Genomic DNA, 21,476 nt, shown 5'->3' on the forward strand with positions numbered 1-21,476 from the left:
ATTAGTCACATTACATAAAGATGCAAGCTAAGCATAGTACAGTAGTGCAATAAGATAAAATAATAATAATAATAATAATAATAATAACTCCTCATCTGAAAACAGGATACTTTTGTGGTATTCAAGCCTTAGTCACTGTCCAGGAATTACAATCTCAAATATAATCTGTTATAATGTTCAGTTATGAACAGGTCATTGCACGCTTCTTGCACATTGGGATTATATCCAAACAGGGATTATTCAAATAAAAATACAGGTGTAAATATATATTATTATTCTAACCACTTGAGGTGTCTAAGGCGCATCTTTGCCAGATGGTTTAGAAGTATAAATACAGCCACCTGCCCAAGCAAAATTTGATAACCCCCTCCTAATACAGTACATTATGGCCAAAATTTACTAAAGGTTTGTGCATGTAAAAATGTGCAAATTTGATAACAACCACAAAAAATGTGCAAACATGCAACTAATTTAAAAACTATGGAGGACTGCATCTTCTAAATGAGAAAAATTAGCAAAACACATGATTTGTGAATTTTGTACAATTTGTTGTACAATCCAGATACAAGTTTCAGGAAATGACCAGTTGTAAACAAGATTTCATAACCCAGAATCACATACAAATCTCACCTTCTGTAAATCTGTATTGTAAAAAAGTGTTCTAAACATTAAATCCCATTCTAACTGTATTTTAAACACATTTATGGGAGTAACCCTTTTACCATTGACCAGAAAAACATATTAATCCTTTCACTGCTCCAAAATCTTTCCACTAAATGTTAACCATTAGTGTTGAATATAAACTGAATTGCATTATGATTTGCTGATTTGCTGAAAGCAGCTGACATTTTCAGACCACAGGAAAAGTAAACAGCCCTGCATGAACTTTTGAATGCTTGCTGTCTACATTGTTTTTATGGAAAGGCTATGAAAGTACATTTATTATATTTCAACTTTGCATGCTTTTGACAGACCAATCATTACCATGAATTTCACACCACTTCTGTCATTTACTGTCATATACAGTATTTCCAAGTGAGCTTGCGCTGCTGTGAGTGCAGTGGAGCAGCAGTCACTGTCTGGGCAAGGCTGTGTGATTCTCCACTGAGTGTGTGATGTGTTTAACCTGCAGAACCTCAATCAGCAATGCTGGAGTCTCGAGTTGGAGTCCAGCCTAGGTTTATTCCAGAGAGACAGGGAGAGAGAAAGCACCAAGAAGGTCAGAGAGGGTAGCAGCTTTCTGACCATGGAGACCTCTGTGCAGGTCTGTGAATGGAGGTGAATGAACTGGAAGGAGATTTCAGAAAGTGTTTCCTCCTGCTCTCAAAGCAGAGTGCATTTACCACCCCCCACCTCCACCCCAAAGGAGAGTAAATTCCTTTTGTGCTGCATCTGAGATCCTTGTTATGGCTAATGCTTAAATCGATGGTAAAGCTGCAGTCTCTATGAGTGATTGTTGTAGTAATGTAATCCACCTTTTGGCATTAATGCAGCTTTAAACTCATATTGTACACTCTTGGGGTGGGGGGAGTTTTTTAACAGTTCTTTAAGGTTTATTGGATAATTAAAGCTTTGTAGCTTCCTAATAAGGGTTCTGTATGAAGCCTTTTCTGTTAAGGTAACACACTGGTGTAGGTTTGTACAGGGAACCTTTAAGACTTCCCCCAGAGAGATAACCGAAGAACCATTAAGGGTTGTAAATATTCTAAGAGTGTATATAAACATTTTTAACAGTGTTGCTGAATTTTTTTTAGTTTAACGTTACATGATACTTTAGTCATATCTTTAACTGGGAAAATGTTTGATTTGAACAGAGAGAATAATATTTAATTCATTATAACATTATAACATTATAATAATTACTGTAACTTGAGAGTTGAAGATCATGCAATAACGACACAGTGTGTCAGTGTAATAATAGTTTCGTTTTGCAAGTTAAACTTTAAAATTTCATTTTGCATTGTACTGTGTATTGTGTATTGTACTATGATCTAAATCATAGAGAAAAAAATCTAGTGATGGATATTTAATTACATCTTCATTGTGTATCTTGTGATGCACATAACATGCATCCTTGTCTGCCTTTGTGCTGGGAGGCCAGTGGGTGGTGTGTGTGTGTGTGTGTGTGTGTGTGTGTGTGTGTGTGTGTGTTCTGAAATGCAGACTGAAGACCCTTATCAAAATGCACTTAATGAATACATTCATGCACTTGACTTGTAAATTAAAAGAAAGAAACAAAATAGTGATGCTTTTAAAAAGCATGTATTGTTTTGTTTTGTTTTGTTTTGTTTTTGGTAGTTAGCTTCTTCAGACTTTTTTTTTTTTGTTAAACTGCCTCACTATGAGGACATGGTTTCCACATATACCACAAAGCACTTATGTAATTTAAATGTGTCTGCTAAATGCTGTAAATGTAAATGCAATTGTAAAGGCAGATCAAATGTATATATTTAAATTAGACTAAATGTCTGAAATTAGATCATATAAGAACATCAACAGGGTATTACCCAATGCCACTGCTTTTTTTCTCTATCAAAGATAAGTTCATCCTTGCACTGCTTGTCAAAAATCACAGTATGAGGCCTCTCTGTGTGCTACACAGAGGGTCTCACCCCCCACTGTGGCCCTGAGTTCATGTACTACTGTGTCTGCTGACTGATCTTTGCTTTAGATGTCAGGTGCTTGTGTTGAGTCCCTGTAGCGTCTCAACATACTTCAACTGACCCTGCAGTTCTGTATATAACATGAGAGCTGCTGCCACACATGCATACAAGTTCTGTTTGTTCCTGCTCTCTATGTCAACAAATATAGATATTTACTAATCTATTACTTTATATAAATATTTTATACTATTGTATTTCCCTCTGGAGTTTTTTTTTTCCGTCTCTATATTTCCTTGTGAATGTTTTATTATAACATTACCCCTCCCCTCACCCCCCGACCCTACCCATTTCACTCTCTCCCCCTCTCTTTCTGAAGAACTATGCATCTTGCCGACCATGGCCAAGTCCAATGTAGCTGCCTTCAGCACTTCTCTCTCATTGATCTTGCTAATCCTGGGGACGTTTAGCTGACATCATCTTTTCATCTGCTCTCCCCATGTTATTCTAATTCATTATGCACATGAAGGGATGCTGCTTGTCTTCTCTGCTCAACATGTTTTTTCCTCCACTGAGCATGTCTGCACACAACAGGCCCAAAACAAGATAAGTCTGAAATTAATGACCATTCAGTAGATCAGTGCCTTCATATGCTGCTTTCATCTGTCAGATGCTAAATTGCTCTTACTGTAGCTTGCTCATCAATTTGCTCTGTGACAGTTATGACTGTGTCTCAAATGTGTTGGCTAAGATAATGTTTTACCTTTGTTTAATTTGAAACCAAAACAGCACTCTTCAAAGTCAGTGCATTATTTATTTATTTATTTTACTTCTTTTTTTTCTTTCTTTCTTTTTTGCTCTGTGCATTGTAGCCACTGTTGCCTGAGGCTCGCTCAGGGTCTTCAGGCCATACATTACCATGTAGCAAATGACTCTGTGAAAGTGCAGCACAAACAGAATCCGGAGGAATAATGTCACATCAGACAACAAAAGCCCCAGATGACACATTTACACATGCATACATGCTGTGATACATACTGTGACATTTGCTCAATATCTACCTAGGGAGGGAGGGAGAGAGGGACGGATGGAGTGCTGGAGCTGGGCATGTGAGAATGAGATGAATGTGTGTCGCACTCAGCCGTCCATCCTAGAGCACAATGGTTGCTATTTTTTTCTCTATGATGGACAGATGAGCATACCAACTTTGAGCCTGATGACTCTCGCCAGCACCCCCCTTCGCTTTCTCGTCCCCTCAGGTCTTCATAGCCTGCCGCTCAGTAAATGAATCCTCTGGTCTCAACATGTCAGAGGTATTTTCTTTTAAATCTGTATCCACCTTTCCTGACAGCTTCCTTAATCTTCAGTGCCACATACAAATGTTGGCCAGGCCGAGGGAATTTGTAATGTGCCACGGGTGCTCACTGATCTCTCTCTCCTCATGTACCTTCTTACCTTCTCCTCTTACCTGCTTCACTTGGCGTGGAATAAGAGAACCTGAAGGCCAGTTGTCTGAACACTTTTCTTATTCCAGGCCTATGTAATTAAGATGGTTGTGTTTCTCTCAGCAGGCAGATGAGGTGGCACAGACAGAGGTCTCCCAGCAGCTCCAGCTCCAGCCCTCAGACTCTTCGGAGAAGCAGCAGCCCAAGCGGTTACACGTCTCCAACATTCCATTCCGTTTCCGTGACCCGGACCTGCGACAAATGTTTGGGGTGAGTGTCTCTGCTCAGCCATACATTGATGTGATGAGTTTCATGAGCTGCAAAGACCATCTAGTGCATAGAAAAATATTTTGGAAAATCAGCAACACCTGGAAAACTTCAACCTCAACCTATGTTTTACATATTTGACCTCTGTGTTTCAATATACTATAGTACTGTACAATTTTTGCCCTTTTGAATTTGACCCCTTCAGCCTTATATTACAGACTTAAAACCCATGTGTGAGACAGATCTTACAATCACAGAACTAGCCAGACTAAGTTCCTCCTCTGCTGACTTGAACCCACACTAATAGGACCCGAGGAATGATAACGTGTGTACAAAACCCTAAACACACCTTATATGAACACAGCATTAGTTCACCTGCAGTACTGAAACAGGCAATGTTTATTCACTCTGTCTGAGCAGCCCAACACTAAAACCACTCACTGAGTTGCTTACATACAGTATGTCACACACAAATAATTTTTTAATATAATGCACATTTGTGTCAACTGAGAAAACACCAGCAATTTACTACACTCATTAAACACATGCCTGCAGCTAGGACAGTTTCTCACATTATACTGTAGAGACAGAGCTGTCAGTCATCTATAAAGAGAAATTATTTAATGGCTTTTTCATTCTAATCATTTCGCTGTCAATACAACATTCTGCTGGTAAAGGCAGCACAACGTTGACATTTAGACGAGGATAAGCTTCAATTATCCAATCTAAAAAAATATTCAGGTCAGCCACCCTAATATTCCCACTAGACCTATGTACTTCAGCTGAGTTCTCTGTAAAAGTTATTCTTCATATCAGTGATACAGTGTGTCCTTGTGTTAATATTGAGAAAACAATGACTATAGCAGATAAATGGAATACAAAATAATGGGAGTATTTACAGGAATTTTAAAACCATATCATCAAGACCAGTCTCCTACCTGAATGATTCTGCAAATAACCTGAAATGTGTGCACATATTTTGCTGCAACCATTGGGGCATTGCTTTGGAGCACAGTAAACTGTTAAAGTAGCTGGTAAGGCTGGTTATTAGTTAGCAAATGGTACTTGTTTAAGATGGAACATAAAACAGGCACATACATTTGCTGCACTTTGGATATGATTAGATTCATACAGTACCTTCCCTTACTGAATGTGTGTGGCATTGAGGAATACATAATAGATATGTAGTAATTTAGTAAGCTAACAGGCTAATTAAGGACCCAGTACTGCCAGTAAACCTGCTGGTTTTCATCAACATAAAATCTAAATATATATATATATATATATATATATATATATATATATATATATATATATATATATATATATATATATTCCAAGATTTAGTATGAAAATCTCAAGACAGTATATTACCAATGCTATCAAATATGGCAGAGAATTAAATTCCCCATTTGGAAAATATCCTGCACGGTGCCCCTAGTTATCAATAGCACACAATAGCCACTGGACAGTTGAATATACAGTATTTCACAAAAGTGAGTACACCCCTCACATTTTTGTAAATATTTGATTATATCTTTTAATGTGACAACACTGAAGAAATGACACTTTGCTACAATGTAAAGTAGTGAGTGTACAGCTTGTATAACAGTGTAAATTTGCTGTCCCTTCAAAATAACTCAACACACAGCCATTAATGTCTAAACCGCTGACAACAAAAGTGAGTACACCCCTAAGTGAAAATGTCCAAATTGGGCCCAATTAGCCATTTTCCTTCCCTGGTGTCATGTGACTTAGTGTTACAAGGTCTCAGGTGTGAATGGGGAGCAGCTATGTTAAATTTGGTGTCATCACTCGAACACTACCTCATACTGGTCACTGGAAGTTCAACATGGCACCTCATAGCAAAGAACTCTCTGAGGATCTGAAAAAAGGATTGTTGCTCTACATAAAGATGGCCTAGGCTATAAGAAGATTGCCAAGACCCTGACACTGAGCTGCAGCACGGTGGCCAAGACCATACAGCGGTTTAACAGGACAGGTTCCATTCAGAACAGGCCTCGCCATGGTCGACCAAAGAAGTTGAGTGCACATGCTCAGCGTCATATCCAGAGGTTGTCATTGGTAAATAAACGTGTGAGTGCTAGCAGCATTGCTGCAGAGGTTGAAGGGGTGGGGGGCCAGCCTGTCAGTGCTCAGACTATATGCCGCACACTGCATCAAATTGGTCTGCATGGCTGTCGTCCCAGAAGGAAGCCTCTTCTAAAGATGATGCAGAAGAAAGCCCGCAAACAGTTTGCTGAAGACAAGCAGAATAAGGACATGGATTACTGGAACCATGTCCTGTGGTCTGATGAGACCAGGATAAACTTACTTGGTTCAGATGGTGTCAAGCATGTGTGGCGGCAACCAGGTGAGGAGTACAAAGTCAAGTGTGTCTTGCCTACAGTCAAGCATGGTGGTGGGAGTATCACGGTCTGGGGCTGCATGAGTGCTGCCGGCACTGGGGAACTACAGGTCATTGAGGGAACCATGAATGCCAACATGTACTGTGACATACTGAAGCAGAGCATGATCCCCAGGGCAGTATTCCAGCATTATAACGACCCCAAACACACCTCCAAGACGACCACTACCTTGCTAAAGAGGCTGAGGGTGAAGGTGATGGACTGGCCAAGCATGTCTCCAGACCTAAACCTTATTGAGCATCTGTGGGGCATCCTCAAACGGAAGGTGGAGGAGCACAAGGTCTCTAACATCCACCAGTTCTGTGATGTCGTCATGGAGAAGTGGAAGAGGACTCCAGTGGCAACCTGTGACGCTTTGGTGAACTCCATGACCAAGAGGGTTAAGGCAATGCTGGAAAATAATGGTGACCACACAAAATATTTACACTTTGGGCCCAATTTGAACATTTTCACTTAGGGGTGTACTCACTTTTGTTTCCAGCGGTTTAGACATTAATGGCTGTGTGTTGAGTTATTTTGAGGGGACAGCAAATTTACACTGTTATACAAGCTGTATACTCACTACTTTACATTGTAGCAAAGTGTCATTTCTTCAGTGTTGTCACATGAAAAGATATAATCAAAAATTTACAAAAATGTGATTGGTGTACTCACTTTTGTGAGATGCTGTACATGTAATAAATCACTTGCAGAAATGTATAGATTTTTATGCACACAGTAGGAGGTTGTGTTGTACCATCTGTGTGTGACAGTCAACATATGTCTAACTATGTATGCGTGCATGTTTTACAGTTTTTCATGACCCTTTGAATGAGTATGCTTTTCTAATATTCATGGCTGTCTTTCTAAGACAGAGAAATATATAGTTTGACTTTAAATTAGTAGCATTCACTGAGCGAAAGCAACTAAATGCTGTGCACTGGCAGCTTGTTACTGTTGAAACTACAAACATGACTGGGAGGAGACCAAAAAAGCATATTGCTTTTAGTCTTAGCTTGTTAAGAGTTGGAGCTAGTGTTTACTTAAGGCAAAGTATAAGCAACAGTACCATTTTAATCTGATGAGGCACTGTGGATTCACAGTGAGTGCTGAGTTTGGAGAACATCTGTTCCCGCTTTGTTCTCTCTTAGAGCGATGTTCTTCTTCACTTCTCTTCTCTTCCACTCTGCCCAGTATTGATGTGATGAGCAGGGTCTTCTCCAGTGGAGACTTTTCAGTGCACTTAAAAAGTGAGAGTTGGATTCTCATTAGCTGCTTGTTTGCTGACAGCTCCTGTGTGTGTAAGAGCTGTTGCAACACTTGCTGTGAAATCTTGCAAGGACCCAAGGGCACAATTATTGCATGTCATCGATAGACTAGTGGGAATAGATGACATAGATAGGCATGGTGCATCACTCTAGAATTCTACATGAACATAGAAACTGGGAGGCTGGAAGAGTTTTGGGAAGACCAGTGGAGAGTTATATCAGCAGTGCAGGGCCATGGAGTTCTTAAAGATATTAAAACCATCAGAAACTCACCCAGATCTTCAGTTAGAAGTCTGTTCAGACTAAGTGGGCTAATATTATAAGTGAAGGTGAACTTTGCTGTTTCAAAGTTAATTCTAAATAAAGTATTAAAGTATTAAGAATATTTTATCATTTAAGCCCATAAGAACAGCAAAAAATAAAGTTTATTTATACTTTGACTGTTACTGTTTCCTATCAAGTCCTGCGTTTAATATTAGTGATTCACACTTCTAATAAATTTTAGTCCAAATCTAAACTTTTTAGTCTAGAAAATGAGCCTAATTCAGCCACATCATCAGCTATGTCCTGACTTCTATTTTCATCAGGATATTTTATTTTTTGTGCGGACCTTCATCAAAGTGTAAGCCATTTTGCTAGGAGCAACCATTTGGCATCCAGAAGCAGAATCTATCAAAGTCGTACAAAAATACAAATTTATCTCATTTTAAGGTTTAATCATGTGCTTTAGTGGGGAGATAGCTTTTTTTGATCTTTTTATCCAAGAGGAATGAAAATTCAATTTAGATTCTCAAACCTCTAATTTGATGACTCTATTTTCACATGAGTACATTGGCATGGGACATAGTCAAACAAAGAATGAAAATTAAACAGGCTTCATTACCCAACCTTATTTGAGCCTAATTTTATAATTAGAAAAAGACATCCAAAGCAATTACACCAATGGATATGTGGGCCTAATGTTGGAGAATAAAATGGGGTTTAAAGCACCACCTTGGCGATTCCACACAGGAGCTACTGGAACGTGATTGAAATGTCAGATTCCTCACTCCAGCATGAGTTCTTTTTTGTGACTCCAAGCATCTAGCGCCTGAGGAGCTTTCATTAAACTGTAACTACTCAGGCAGTGAAGACAGCCACCAACAGCATTTTGAAGTTCTATCATGACAATAATGAGAAAAGCTCAGTGTTGCATCTAATTCCATATTAAGCCCAATTAACAGACTGATATTCCAGAGCCTAGATGAAAGCAAGTTATTCTTAGTGGACACCCAGATGTTTGAGTACTCAATCCAATAGTTAGCCACCCGCAGGGAAGCTGTACTTTACCTGCAATCTACAGAGCCTGATAAAAGGATTGGAACCATATGGTTTCTGCAGGTTACTAAAGGGTTTGTATAATGGGTTTATAATTATGCTACTTATTCCTAATTTCTTAGTTTAGTAGCTTTGTGGATTTAGAGTGTTAAAGATTGGTTTATACACTGATGACTTGTTTTTATACACTGTATCTTCCACCTTTCATAGAGGATATATTTGGTAATTTACCCCAAATGGCTTGACGGAAGTTGCCAACTCTTACAATATGAGAACCACCCACAGTCCTTACTGCAGTCTCTCAGTGAGCTCGATTTCACCTGTGCGGTTATGAAATCTGTCTGCCGTTGTATGGTTGTGGATGGCAAAGCCCACTGTGATGGGTCTGCAGTGGGGGCACTCACCTGAGCTGTGTGGGAGAGCCTTCACTGGGGAAATATTTCAGAGCTTGGTAACCCCATTAGGGTGGATTCAAACCATTAGCATCCACAGATTTTGTTAAGAATAACAGCTGTGGTTGTGAACGACTTCAAACTGAGATCCAAATGGACATGCTTGATGCTGTTTCTGGCAGGGAAAGATGCCTTAATTTGAACAAATGGCACATATTTGTGTCAAGTAGCAATTGTTTGGATTTGGATTGTCTGGAATTTGAATTGGACTGGGGAAAATAAGCTTGGAGGAGCAAGTGAAGAAGGTAGAGGCTAGGACCTGTAACAGGCTAAGCTAAACAGAAATTGGCACTTTCACCAGTAAACTAGCTATTCTTTCCCAGCACATGCAAAGTCAGTTAAGATTAGAGCCATGTGCTAAATTTGTTGACAAAACCCCCATTCACATCCAATAAAGACACACACATATGCACATACAAATTTGGTGCAAGTCTCTCCTTACGGCTGGAAGGATAAAAGGCAGCTCTTCTTAACCTTATTAGTGGTCCAGGCCCTCGATCAATCCCGTTGAGCCGCACAGTGCCTGGAAGGCCCATTTCTTCCCTGTTGTGCTGAAATGAAGCTGCCGTGGCCTGCTTGACAGGGTAATTAGTTTTAATGAAATAATATGGCCATTGTAGACAGCAATTAAAACCTGCTTTCATTCCACCCATTAGAGGAACTTAAGGTTTCACTTTTATTCTGCAGTGTTCCATAATGATCCCCAAAGCAAGACCACTTAAATGGGATCCTTAGGTCCCTTGTCCCTAGAGAAAATGCATGCAGTCGACCTTCTTCTTAGACATCACGTGTCTTACCTGCAAAATCTAAGAGGTTTAAATATCCAATCCATCCATACTGCCAAACCCATACCCCATACCCCCCCCCCAACCCCCCTCCCCCACCTGTTACTATATCCTGAGTGGAATGTTCCAGAAAATCACTTTCTCTTTATCTAACTGTGCTGGTTTTGCCTTCTCTTACACAGACATGTTTATTCATTTATTGAAATAAAACAGCTCAAAGTGGAGATTGTTAACCAATGCTACTTATTAGCATAAAGCATGCAGGGTTAACACAGAGTGAGAGTAACTTAAAAAGTAATGAGTGGAGTGCAGTAACAAATTCACATTCAAGGGATGAAGACCTTTATCAGTCCTAATGAATCTGCAAGCTAACTTATCCTCACATAGCAAAGTTTTGTGCAAAATGTGTGTCAAGCCAAAAGGTATAGGCTTGACGCACATTTTGCACAAAACTTTGCTATACACCAAACACTTCAGTCCTCACTGAAGCTGTGAGGATCTGAATCAAAGGTCAGTTGTGGTGGAATGTTCAGGGTTCTTCTTCTGGCAGGTTTTCAGGCTGCAAATCCATAAACTATATGCTGTCTAAAACATAGTCTCAGCTGTGCCTTGTCTGTGGTCACCACATGCTCCCTAATTATAAATTAGCAAATAAAAAGGAGGGATTGGGCATTTGAGGGGCATCAGATAAAGATGCACAATGCAAATGGCTGGAAAATAATAACCAATGTGACACGTAATTACAGAGACAGTATTCGTCATGGTAATAATAAACAAATACATGGTTTATCATCGGTTAGGATGGCGCCTCTACATCCAATTATCCATTTTAATTGAGAGGAGGTGGTGGGTGTTAAATCTCGCCAGAAATATGTTGTCTTATGGTTTCATCCAGCTTTTTTATCAGGGTGAGCACCACAGAAAATAACAAACCATTGTACGTCATTAAGAGCACTGGTGCATATACAGCATTGTAGTGCTCTTTTGAAAATGTTTTACCCATCAGCAGAATAGCCGGTTCATTCCCTCTACAGTGCACAGGCAGGATTCTCCACAGAGGTACAGTCATATCAGCTGGCCTCATTTAGCACATTTCAATGACTGGTCAGTGATAAAAGTGTTTGAGTCTGGTTTCTCTGTGTAATTTTAGTCCAACAGACTTGTGAAGCTTCTCTACTATGGAAGTAGCTCCATTGAGCAGTGGGTATTCTATTTTAGTTAGCTATGCAATCAAGTGCTCAAGTTTCCTGACAAAGTGCAAAAGAGATGAGTTCTAATTACTCCATCTCTCCTCTCTCTCTCTTTTTCCCCCCTCTCCCATCTCTCTTTCTTTCTGCAGCAATTTGGGAAAATTTTAGATGTGGAAATTATTTTTAACGAGCGGGGCTCTAAGGTAAGTCAGCTGGAAGAGCAGCTCTTTGTCACTTCATCCCTTTCTCTCCACACAGGTCCCCTTTCCCTTCATGAGTCGCGTAATTACAGCTCTCACACGGCAGCCACAAAATGACATGCACACACACACACACACACACACACACACATATATGCACATAGCACTGTGCCAAGCCACACTCGCTCAAAGGTAGCTGTGCACACAGACAACTGAGTGATTTCAGCTAAATTAGTGTCAACTCACCGAGTTATAATTCAGTGTAGTGTCTGACCAGTGCATGGTGATTCTCCTTTAAGAGCTGTCATACACTGATTTAAACCAACTTGTCTGTTCGGGTGCTGGAAATCTCATGTATTAGCTGTTAGGGATATGTAAAAGCAGTCTTCTGGACAGACACTCTTCCAGAGAGAACTGCAGACCGTAGAGGACTCATTATCCAGGGAGAGTTGCTCATACCTGAGTTCCTCCCTCTGCTAATCAGCTTTGTTTAACCTTGTTAATTAACTTAATGTTAATTGAAATAACATGGATTTTGAACCTGGTAGTAGGATTCATGTTACTCTTATTTATTTATTTTTTATTGCCTAGCCTAGCTACTATTTACATCTGACATTTAGAAGAAGGTCTTATGTGTACGTTTGAGATCATCCCCATTGTCACTGTCTTCTGTGCATTATCTTTCAAAGCAATTACTAGGCTATACGTAGGGCAGTGTATATGAACTAAATGACTGGAGCTTGAATCAAGCTCTTGTTTGCCATGAATGTCTAATAGCCAGCACTAGATATGGTGTGTGGGCTGTGGCTGACCATAATTTACAGCTGACAGTACCCAAGGAGGGAAGATGAAAAGAGTGTCAGCACTCTCTCTCTCTCTCTCTCTCTCTCTCTCTCTCTCTCTCTCTCTCCCTCTCTGTCAGAGTGTGTGTGTGTGTGTGTGTGTGTGTGTGTGTGTGTGTGTGTGTAGGCTTATACAGCATATCATCAGCATATTTGCTAACAAGCATGTAGCCATGTAGGCAAGGTAAATAAAAAAAAAACTGGTAAATTAAACGTCATACATAATGCACATAAGTCAAGGTTTTCTTTAAATGATTAGTATTATATGTCATGTTGTCTATGTCATCTCTTTCTGAAATTATTATGTAGAAGTCTGTAGTTTCGGTTTTAGTGTCTCTGAATCACTTCCTGGTTGAAAGTTCACCTGTGACTAATGCTTACCATTTCCCTCTTGCAACTCTGCTTACAGTGTGTCTTTTTCCTTTCTCTGTCTCTTTTCCTTTACTTCTTACTTGCTTTATTTGTTTTGGCCACTCCTGTCACAATTAGGGCTTTGGTTTTGTAACTTTTGAAACAAGTGCAGATGCAGACCGTGCAAGGGAGAAACTAAATGGTACAATCGTAGAGGGACGGAAAATTGAGGTGCTTTCCTAATTTCCTACCTTCCTGCCTGCCTCTTTCTCTTATTCCGCTCTCCTAATACTGTACCTGATGCCTGCTCTCGCATGATGCATGTGTGTATGTGTGTGTTTGAATAAACATTTGTGTTTGTTGGGTTTATAATTATATCTGTTGTGTGGAGAACTTATAGCCATGTATATGCTTATGCTTCCACAGCTCATTTGGCCAAGAACATGTGAAGTACCCTTTATTAACGCTGTAATACCATTAATACTTTCAAATACTCAATGAATTTAAAATTATGTATGATCAGAAATGCTGTTTGACATATAAGTGCTCTAAATGCCTCCAGGTTTCATCTTGGTAGCCTCATATACATGTGCAAACTTGTTTCAGGGGCTGTTTGATTTTTTTTGTAGTTGGATGCGAAACATATAAGACCATGCCAAGGCAAAGTATATGTATATGTTTTAATTAAGCTCATCTTGGGAAATCAAAGTGCTTCCGATGATGTTTTAAATCCCAGCTGTTTATGTCAAACAGACCGTGCTTATTTCTCCTATATGCCATACTCCCTACGGCACATGCAGCACTACCTGTGTCTCTCTCTCTCTCTCTCTCTCTCTCTCTCTCTCTCTCTCTCTCTCTCTGTCTCTCTTTCTCTTTATCTGGCTCTCTCATATCCTCCCTTTCCACAAGCCTATTAAGATTTTCCATAGGGCAATTAAGATAATTCACATAATGTACAAACAATACCAAGGCCTATATATCAAGGGAAAGTCGAGGCCAGTTGTTTCCTAAAGCTAAATGACCTCCAGTGGCCCTGTGGAAAGGAAAGCTATTAACGCTAATTAACATGAGGGTGAAATACTAACATGGTTCTTGTTGCCATCGGCCATGTTTGAATTCCCACAGCAGCCCCCACCTTCGTAGAAGCTCTCGCGCTCTGTGTCGCATACTGTTTAGCTGAGCTCACACAAAATACTTGTTTCATCTTGAGGTTCAGTTTAAAGTACATGATTACTGCTCTTGCTTTAAGGGATACTATGTTTGATAATATGAACCTACACCGGGGGTGACCTGTTTGTGTGAAGGGACACAGTTTGGTGATTCTTCTCAAATCAATTGTCTGTTAAGCTAAGGGTTCTCAAATATTTTGTAGCCTAGGACTCCTAAACTAAATCCTAGTCAGCATAGATTTATAATCAAATTATTCAAATTATTTTATCAATAATATACAATAACATTTTGAATATTTATTGAAGCCAAGGAGTGTTTCACTCTGGAACTTTCCATAGACAGAACACATTAGATTAAGTTGACATTATTCATAGGACTACTTGGGGTTTTTTCTAGTTATTGATTAGGATTGGATTAATTTAAGATTGGAATATATTCACAATGTACTGTATTGAATTGAAGGACAACTGTATTCTAATTCAATACAGTTAACAGGCTGAAAACTATAAGAACTCAGTGATAAATATAATGACTTTGATAATGGTAGCTTGTGATTTCATCCACTGCAACACAATTTGAAAATCTCAGAGCCCCTGGCTTTGCTTTAAGAGCCGTTGCTTTAAGCAGGAAAATCACCAAACTTTGGAGAGCTCTGAACCTCCAGGACTGGCAGTGGCTACCCCTGTTTTAGACAATGTTATAGATAGGATTGCTACAAGGAACCTGAAGCAGATATCCTTGCTCATTGGGAATTCTAATAAAATTTGTTTTACTTGCTGGACTAGATAACACATCTCGCTGTTCTAAATCTTGCATGGTCACCTGTATGTGCACACAGAAGTTGCATTTTCTGTTCTCCACTACAGTGTGAGTCACTGTTTGCATGCTAGTGTACCTTTATTTTCTTCTTATATCTTCTAACACTGTGGATCGTATTTCATTCAGGTAAATAATGCAACAGCACGAGTAATGACAAACAAAAAAGTGGCTAACCCCTACACAAACGGTAAGTGCTTTTCCCTCACTTTTCCCTTTATAAATTAGGCTGAATTGCCTCAAATCTTTACACACCTCTAAATAACGGCATCCTGCAAAATTTAACTTCACATTTAAGTGCATGCTGCCAGCAAACAAGCAACTTTGTGGCTTTTGCACCTCTGCCACAACCCCTATCAAATTTAGCTGGAGCTAGTATACAGAATGCACCACACAGAGAAGCTAGGGGTCACTCTATACAAGTCGCTTTGCCAAGCTTAGTGCACCTCACAGAAACTTATTGCAGTAGACTGGTAGAGAAGGAGAGCAGTGAAAGACAGAGAAAGAAAGCATCACAGACCCCCCAGCACTGCTCCAATCAGCCAATATGGAGAGAAAGAGGAGGCCATTTTACAACCTCCATCCATCACTGACAGTGTACGAGATAACTTTCACTTCTCTCTCTCTCTCTCTCTCTCTCTCTCTCTCTCTCTCTCTCTCTTTCTCACGCCCCCATCTCTATCGCTCTTTCTCATTCTGCATCTCCCAATTTTCAGACTACTCCAGCGCAACCTTTCTCAGAAACTCTTCCTCCAATATTCTGTGTTAATCTATTCTTTGCCCTTTCCTCTACTTTGACACTGCTTTATTCTTTCATCTTGTCCTTCTTTATGTTTTTTTTCCCCTTTTATTTTTGAAGCATTACCTTTTGTTGCTTGTTTGATCCTACTCAGAGTTAGACTAAAGAAAGTTTTCTGAAAATACTTGCTGGGTTAAGGCATTAAGAATTCCAGCATTAAACATTGATAAATCTCTCTTTGTGTGTTCTGTGTAGGCTGGAAGCTGAATCCAGTGGTGGGAGCTGTCTATGGTCCTGAATTTTATGCAGGTATACTGATTCATCTCTCAACTTCTTAAACTTCAAGCTTATTATTCAGTAATTCATCTTAAAGTGTATTAGTCATATGTTATTATAACTACAGTAGGGATGTAACTGAATACAAATACATTATTCAGAATGAACAGATAATGTGTTCTAAACAAACACAAATACAGATATGATTTGGAGGCTTGCTAAGCTTTGTTTTTTTGTTTTTGTTTTGTTTTGTTTTTTTGTTTGTTTGTTTGTTTGTTTTTGTCTAATAGCCCAATCTAATCAATTTCTTTCTGGGCATCAAAATAAAACCATAGTTCTACCATATTTCTTTACAAACTGGACTGAAATTCAGTAAGAAATTTGATTTTATTTAGTAATCATTTAATTTATTTAAAATATATATATATATATTTATAAAGCATGTTCATTGTGCATTTATTTGTTGTTTTTAAATAAGTTTTCTTAATATTTTTAAAAGAAAATCTTATAGGCATTATACTGTACTGCCAATTAAACGACCACATTTTGACTTGCAGCAGCACTGCGTTCTGAATTTCTGGTCTTTCTGGAATGTAACAAACCAAAAAACTAAAGTCAATCTGGTCAAATATTATTAGGTGGATTTTGTTGTCAACTATAATCAATATATCCTTTGTATACTTGTTTTGACAGATAGTTTATTTTACACTATAGCAAAACATTGTTTTGCTAGTCACAGGTGTAAATATAGCAAGTATTCATGCAAATAACATGACATACAAGACATTAAGTGAGTAAAAGTATTAGAGAGGACACTTAACATAGCATACTCTTTATACATAATATAAGTGTGGACCCATGAACAGCTCATTGGAGTTTAAGAGGTTAATACAAAAACATAGTAGTAATGCATATCATCAAAAACCTTGAAGCATCTTGAAAGCTTACAAAAATATGTTGCTGATTTATTCTTGACAAATAAGACAGGACTTGCAGTGAGAAATCTCTGCAACTTTTTTCCAGCAATATTTAAAAGATAATACTATGTAACACATAAAGAATATGTATTTTAACCGTGTCCTATGCTATTACAGTCAAAACTAATAGCTGTACCAATGCTTCAGCATTTCCTGCTTGGACCATTAATGGGTCTTTAAAAAAAAAAACATTTATTGTGTGGTTTACATTAGGTAATTGAAAGTTAAGTTGAATGGCACTTAAAAAGTTGTTCTTATTTGAATGGCCTAAAAGCACAACTAATAAATACCATAATATAATGTTAATTCCAGCCATGTCTATTGGTTCTTGATGTGCTGTTTATATTAATGGACAGCATAGATTTGCTTCTGCCCACTAACAAGCTAATGAGCTGAACACAAGACCTGTGTTTACTTATCGTGCACACGCACAGCAGTTTAGAGAACTTTGGTGGTATAGTTAAATGAAGAGTGTCGAGTTTCTAGCTTATTGCTATACCCCCACCCCACCCGCTACTTTCTGATTTCTTTATTGCTGTGTGTTCTTTGGATCTTTTGCATTCTAATGAGGGGGAAATGGTATTATTTCATTTGGAAGAAGTGCTGAGCACATCGCATCACTTTAACGGCCTGCCTTTTTGCTCATTAGACTAAAATCTGTTCATTCCAGGACAGCTTTACAACGAACCTCTAAATAACCGCCTGTGACAGAAAGCAGTCATTTATCATTTTCATTTCACTCCTTCTCCCTCCCCTACCTCCTGCACTCCCTCTCTCCCCCTCCCTCTCTCTCTCTGTCTCTCTCTCCCTACCCTCCACTTTCTGCCTCAAATACCTGCTGATACATGCTCATACAATCAACTGCATATCATTACACATAACTCCACTCCCTCATTCATCTGCTCACATGGGCTTCTGTAGTATAGGACACATGCAAGGGAGTTGTTCACTCATTAAACATTTATGGGGGGAAAATTAAATTATGAGGTGGTGCGGTGATGCAGTGGGCAGTGCTGCCATCTCACAGCTCCAGGGCCTGAATCCTGAGCTCGGGTTACTATCTGTGCAGAGTTTTGCACAGTGTGGATCTCTGTGTGAATTCCCTTTGGGTTCTCCTGTTTCCTCCCACCTCTGAATAGTAGATTGGATACACTACATTGCTTATAGGTGTGAAGGTGTACATACATGTGCACTGCCATGGACTATCATCCCATTCAAGCTGTTTTCTCACGTCACACCCAGTGTTCCCGGGATAGGCCCTGAATCTACTCTGTCCCAGGATAAAGAAGTTTTTGAAGAATGAATGAAGTTTACAATATGGTCTATGTAATCTGCCTTAACTTTGTAGCATTGTGTTGAAACACCAACATTACACACCAATGACATATGAAATGTATACAAATACACATCTCTTCCTCATCCACACTAGCGCACTCGTACACTAGCATATGAGCACGCACCTTCTAAAAAGTCGCCAGATTTACTGTAGGACGTCACAAATTAGATATACTGTGGGCCACCACTTCAGCGTCTTTGCTTGGGGAGCCAGCATGCTTGATTTATTGGATGCTAATTTTTCATGTCTTCTTAACATGCCACTAAAGTTTGCCAAGCCTAAATGACACCATATGCCTCCCATGCCCCCAGGGACAGCAGTGGAGAGACTACAAAATGGAAATAAGATATAGATTTCCCTGACTAATAGGGACTGTTCTAGAAAAGCCCTGTCCAAAATCACCCTCCTCCCTCCCAGTTGATCCTTCTCTCTTTCAAAAAAAGAAAAAAGAAAGAACGAAAGAAACAACAAAAAGACATGGTCATTGCATTTCTTCTGGTGTAATTATGGCTACATTTAATATACTTTGGGGGATGGGGGGCTGAAATCGGATGTAAAAGTGATTAATCACTGTTTATCAGTCCTAGTTTCTGTGCGGGAGATCAGCGAAATTGGGCACCATAAATCGTGTTGTGCTGACAGCGCACTCCGTCTCCATTCGTCCTGGCGCTACAGGTTTATTGTCCTCAAATCCTATTCAGGAGAATGACGGATGAGGGCCTCCGATCGCCTGCTTTTAACCTGTTCCAGGGAAGTCGGGTTTCTCCCTCCTGCAGCTAGCCCATCCATCCCTCCATCCCTTCACACATCTTTGTCATCCCTCCATCTCTTTCTACACTGAATGAAATATACAGTAATATACTGTCATTTCTCTATCCCTCTCTTCTCTTCTTACCACCTCTCACTCATCCTGCATTTAGGCCCCAAACCTGTTGTTCTCTTTCTCTCTCTCTCTCTCTCTCTCTGTCTCTCGCGCTATCTCTCTCTCACACAAACACACACACACACACACACAAACACACACCTCCTTCTCCTGTACACACATGATGTTTCTCTTTTGCCCTTTCTGCTTTACTTTTTCCTTCTCCCGTTCTCCGTCATTGTGCCAGTCCTGTCATCCTGTCTCTTTGTTCTCCTCAGCCTAAGCAGAGTGAATAGAGCTAAGCCAGGGCTGAGGGCTGAGGCAGTGATCCCTGCCTGGAGAACTTAATTGTGTAATCTAGGGTCTTTTCTCTTGAGTATGTCAGACCATGCTGGGTACACATGCATGAAGGACACCAGGGGAAATGTAATATTGATTGATTGACTGTGTCTTCAGCCAATGTATTCAGTGCTTGGCAGCACGTTGAGCCGAGACCAACAACATGAGATTAAAATGCAAAGTAGATGGGAGGGAAATATTAATAGTGCTGTTTTTTTTTTTGTTTTTTTTTTTTAAGTAGACACTAAAACATTTGCAAGGCAAAGTGTGACATGTATTTGCTCCTAGTCATGCCCAACTGATCCAACTTTGCAAAGACACCGCTGGGTGACCTCATCTGTTATTACTGAGCAGTACAGTCACACACAACAGCTTTCATGTATATATATGCATTAGTAATGTAGCGAAATACAAATACATTATTCAGTTTGACCAGATAATGTGTTCTAAAAAGATATGAATAAGAGGCACTCTATTTGTTTTTTGATTTATTTTGTCTTTATAGAAAGCATCAGAATGTTTCACAGGACATCTGATTGAGAGTACAGGTGTGCACTGGGACTCAGATCCTATATGACGAAACGAAAAGGTTTTTACTTTTATGTGGCCCTGCGAGAGCAGTCAAACAAGCAAACATGTTCATTAATATGAGTGTGTACCATTGCATGATACATTTATAGCATTCCTTCATTCATCCTTAGTAACTCCCTGGTCAGGGTAGTGGTGGTTAAAATTAAGCTACTGGTTTGTTTATATTTTGGGAAATAAAACCAACTAATATTGAACAATAGCATAGGCAGAAACAAGCAAAAGTATGTCCTCACCTCATGTTGAGACCATTTATAGGACCACCATTAATATTTAATTAAGAAAGAAAGAATAAAAACCCTTTCAGTTTGGGCCACGGCCACTTTGTGTTTTAAATCTGAACACATATATAGATGTTTGGAGCAAATACAGACACATTTACTAAACAAATACAGACACATTTATATTAATTAAATTTACATTAAGTTTCAAAACAATGCAAGAAAATCAAGGATTGCAGGTTCAGTTTGGTGAATACATGCCTCTTGATCTTGATTATTGAAAACACAATGAAGAAATTCTTGAAATCTGTTTTAATATAAAGACACAGAGAAGGGGTAGCAAGCCCATAGTCAATGAAGGAGTCCTAATGGAGGATGTCATTGCTCTAAACTGCAAGGGAAGCTTTTCAGGTGGAATGATGACACTTTATATTTAGACAAATGTTGCATTTTTGTGCCATTAGTTATTGTCTTCTTGGGATTTTTTTTTTCTAACACGTCCAGTTATATCAATACATTTTAGTTGAAGGTTTATGTGTTATGCACTGTTGCTCTCTCTGCTTAGGGCATTGTTTGGTCTTCTTTTTAATAATGCTGCCAGTCAAAATAACAGCAACATATGAGGTATTAGTCAATTTATGCACCCATATAGTTTTGCTGCTTCATGGGCTTTATGGGGTGTCATAACTGGCTGCGGTGATTTATGGCATATTATTGAATCAGTGCAGCATGCAGACCCATAGCTCATTATGAGATTACATTTGTGTACATCATAGCACACACAATGCACACAGAAAATCAAGGGGAAAAAATAAGAGCACTGCATACGGAGGGAAATTCAGGATAAATTGACCATGGCCTGGTATATATCACAGACCACTGCTGTTTGGCATATTAACACTGGCGTCCATAGCTTAGGAGGGACAAATTAAAATGTCAACAGCTTCACTCTATATCAAAACGAAAGACCAAACTCCTTACCTTCTGCCATCTGTCTTTCTTCTGCATCAGATAAAGGGGCACTACA

General features: G+C 39.2%; 1 protein-coding gene across 3 annotated transcripts in view; it reads left to right on the plus strand.

Annotated features, from left to right (window-relative positions):
* rbfox3a (RNA binding fox-1 homolog 3a) overlaps positions 1–21,476 on the plus strand; it is a 272,370-nt gene that overhangs the window by 232,158 nt on the left and 18,736 nt on the right. For 2 of the 3 annotated variants that reach the window (XM_053639962.1, XM_053639963.1), the window contains 5 exons: positions 4,169–4,315; positions 11,882–11,935; positions 13,264–13,356; positions 15,241–15,301; positions 16,106–16,159. In XM_053639962.1, coding sequence (XP_053495937.1) covers positions 4,169–4,315; positions 11,882–11,935; positions 13,264–13,356; positions 15,241–15,301; positions 16,106–16,159 — 409 coding nt within the window. The remainder of the gene's footprint in view (positions 1–4,168; positions 4,316–11,881; positions 11,936–13,263; positions 13,357–15,240; positions 15,302–16,105; positions 16,160–21,476) is intronic. The other variant, XM_053639964.1, reaches the window with a different exon arrangement.

Source organism: Ictalurus furcatus, chromosome 13, assembly GCF_023375685.1.
Source record: "Ictalurus furcatus strain D&B chromosome 13, Billie_1.0, whole genome shotgun sequence".
Taxonomy (NCBI): Eukaryota; Metazoa; Chordata; class Actinopteri; order Siluriformes; family Ictaluridae; genus Ictalurus; species Ictalurus furcatus.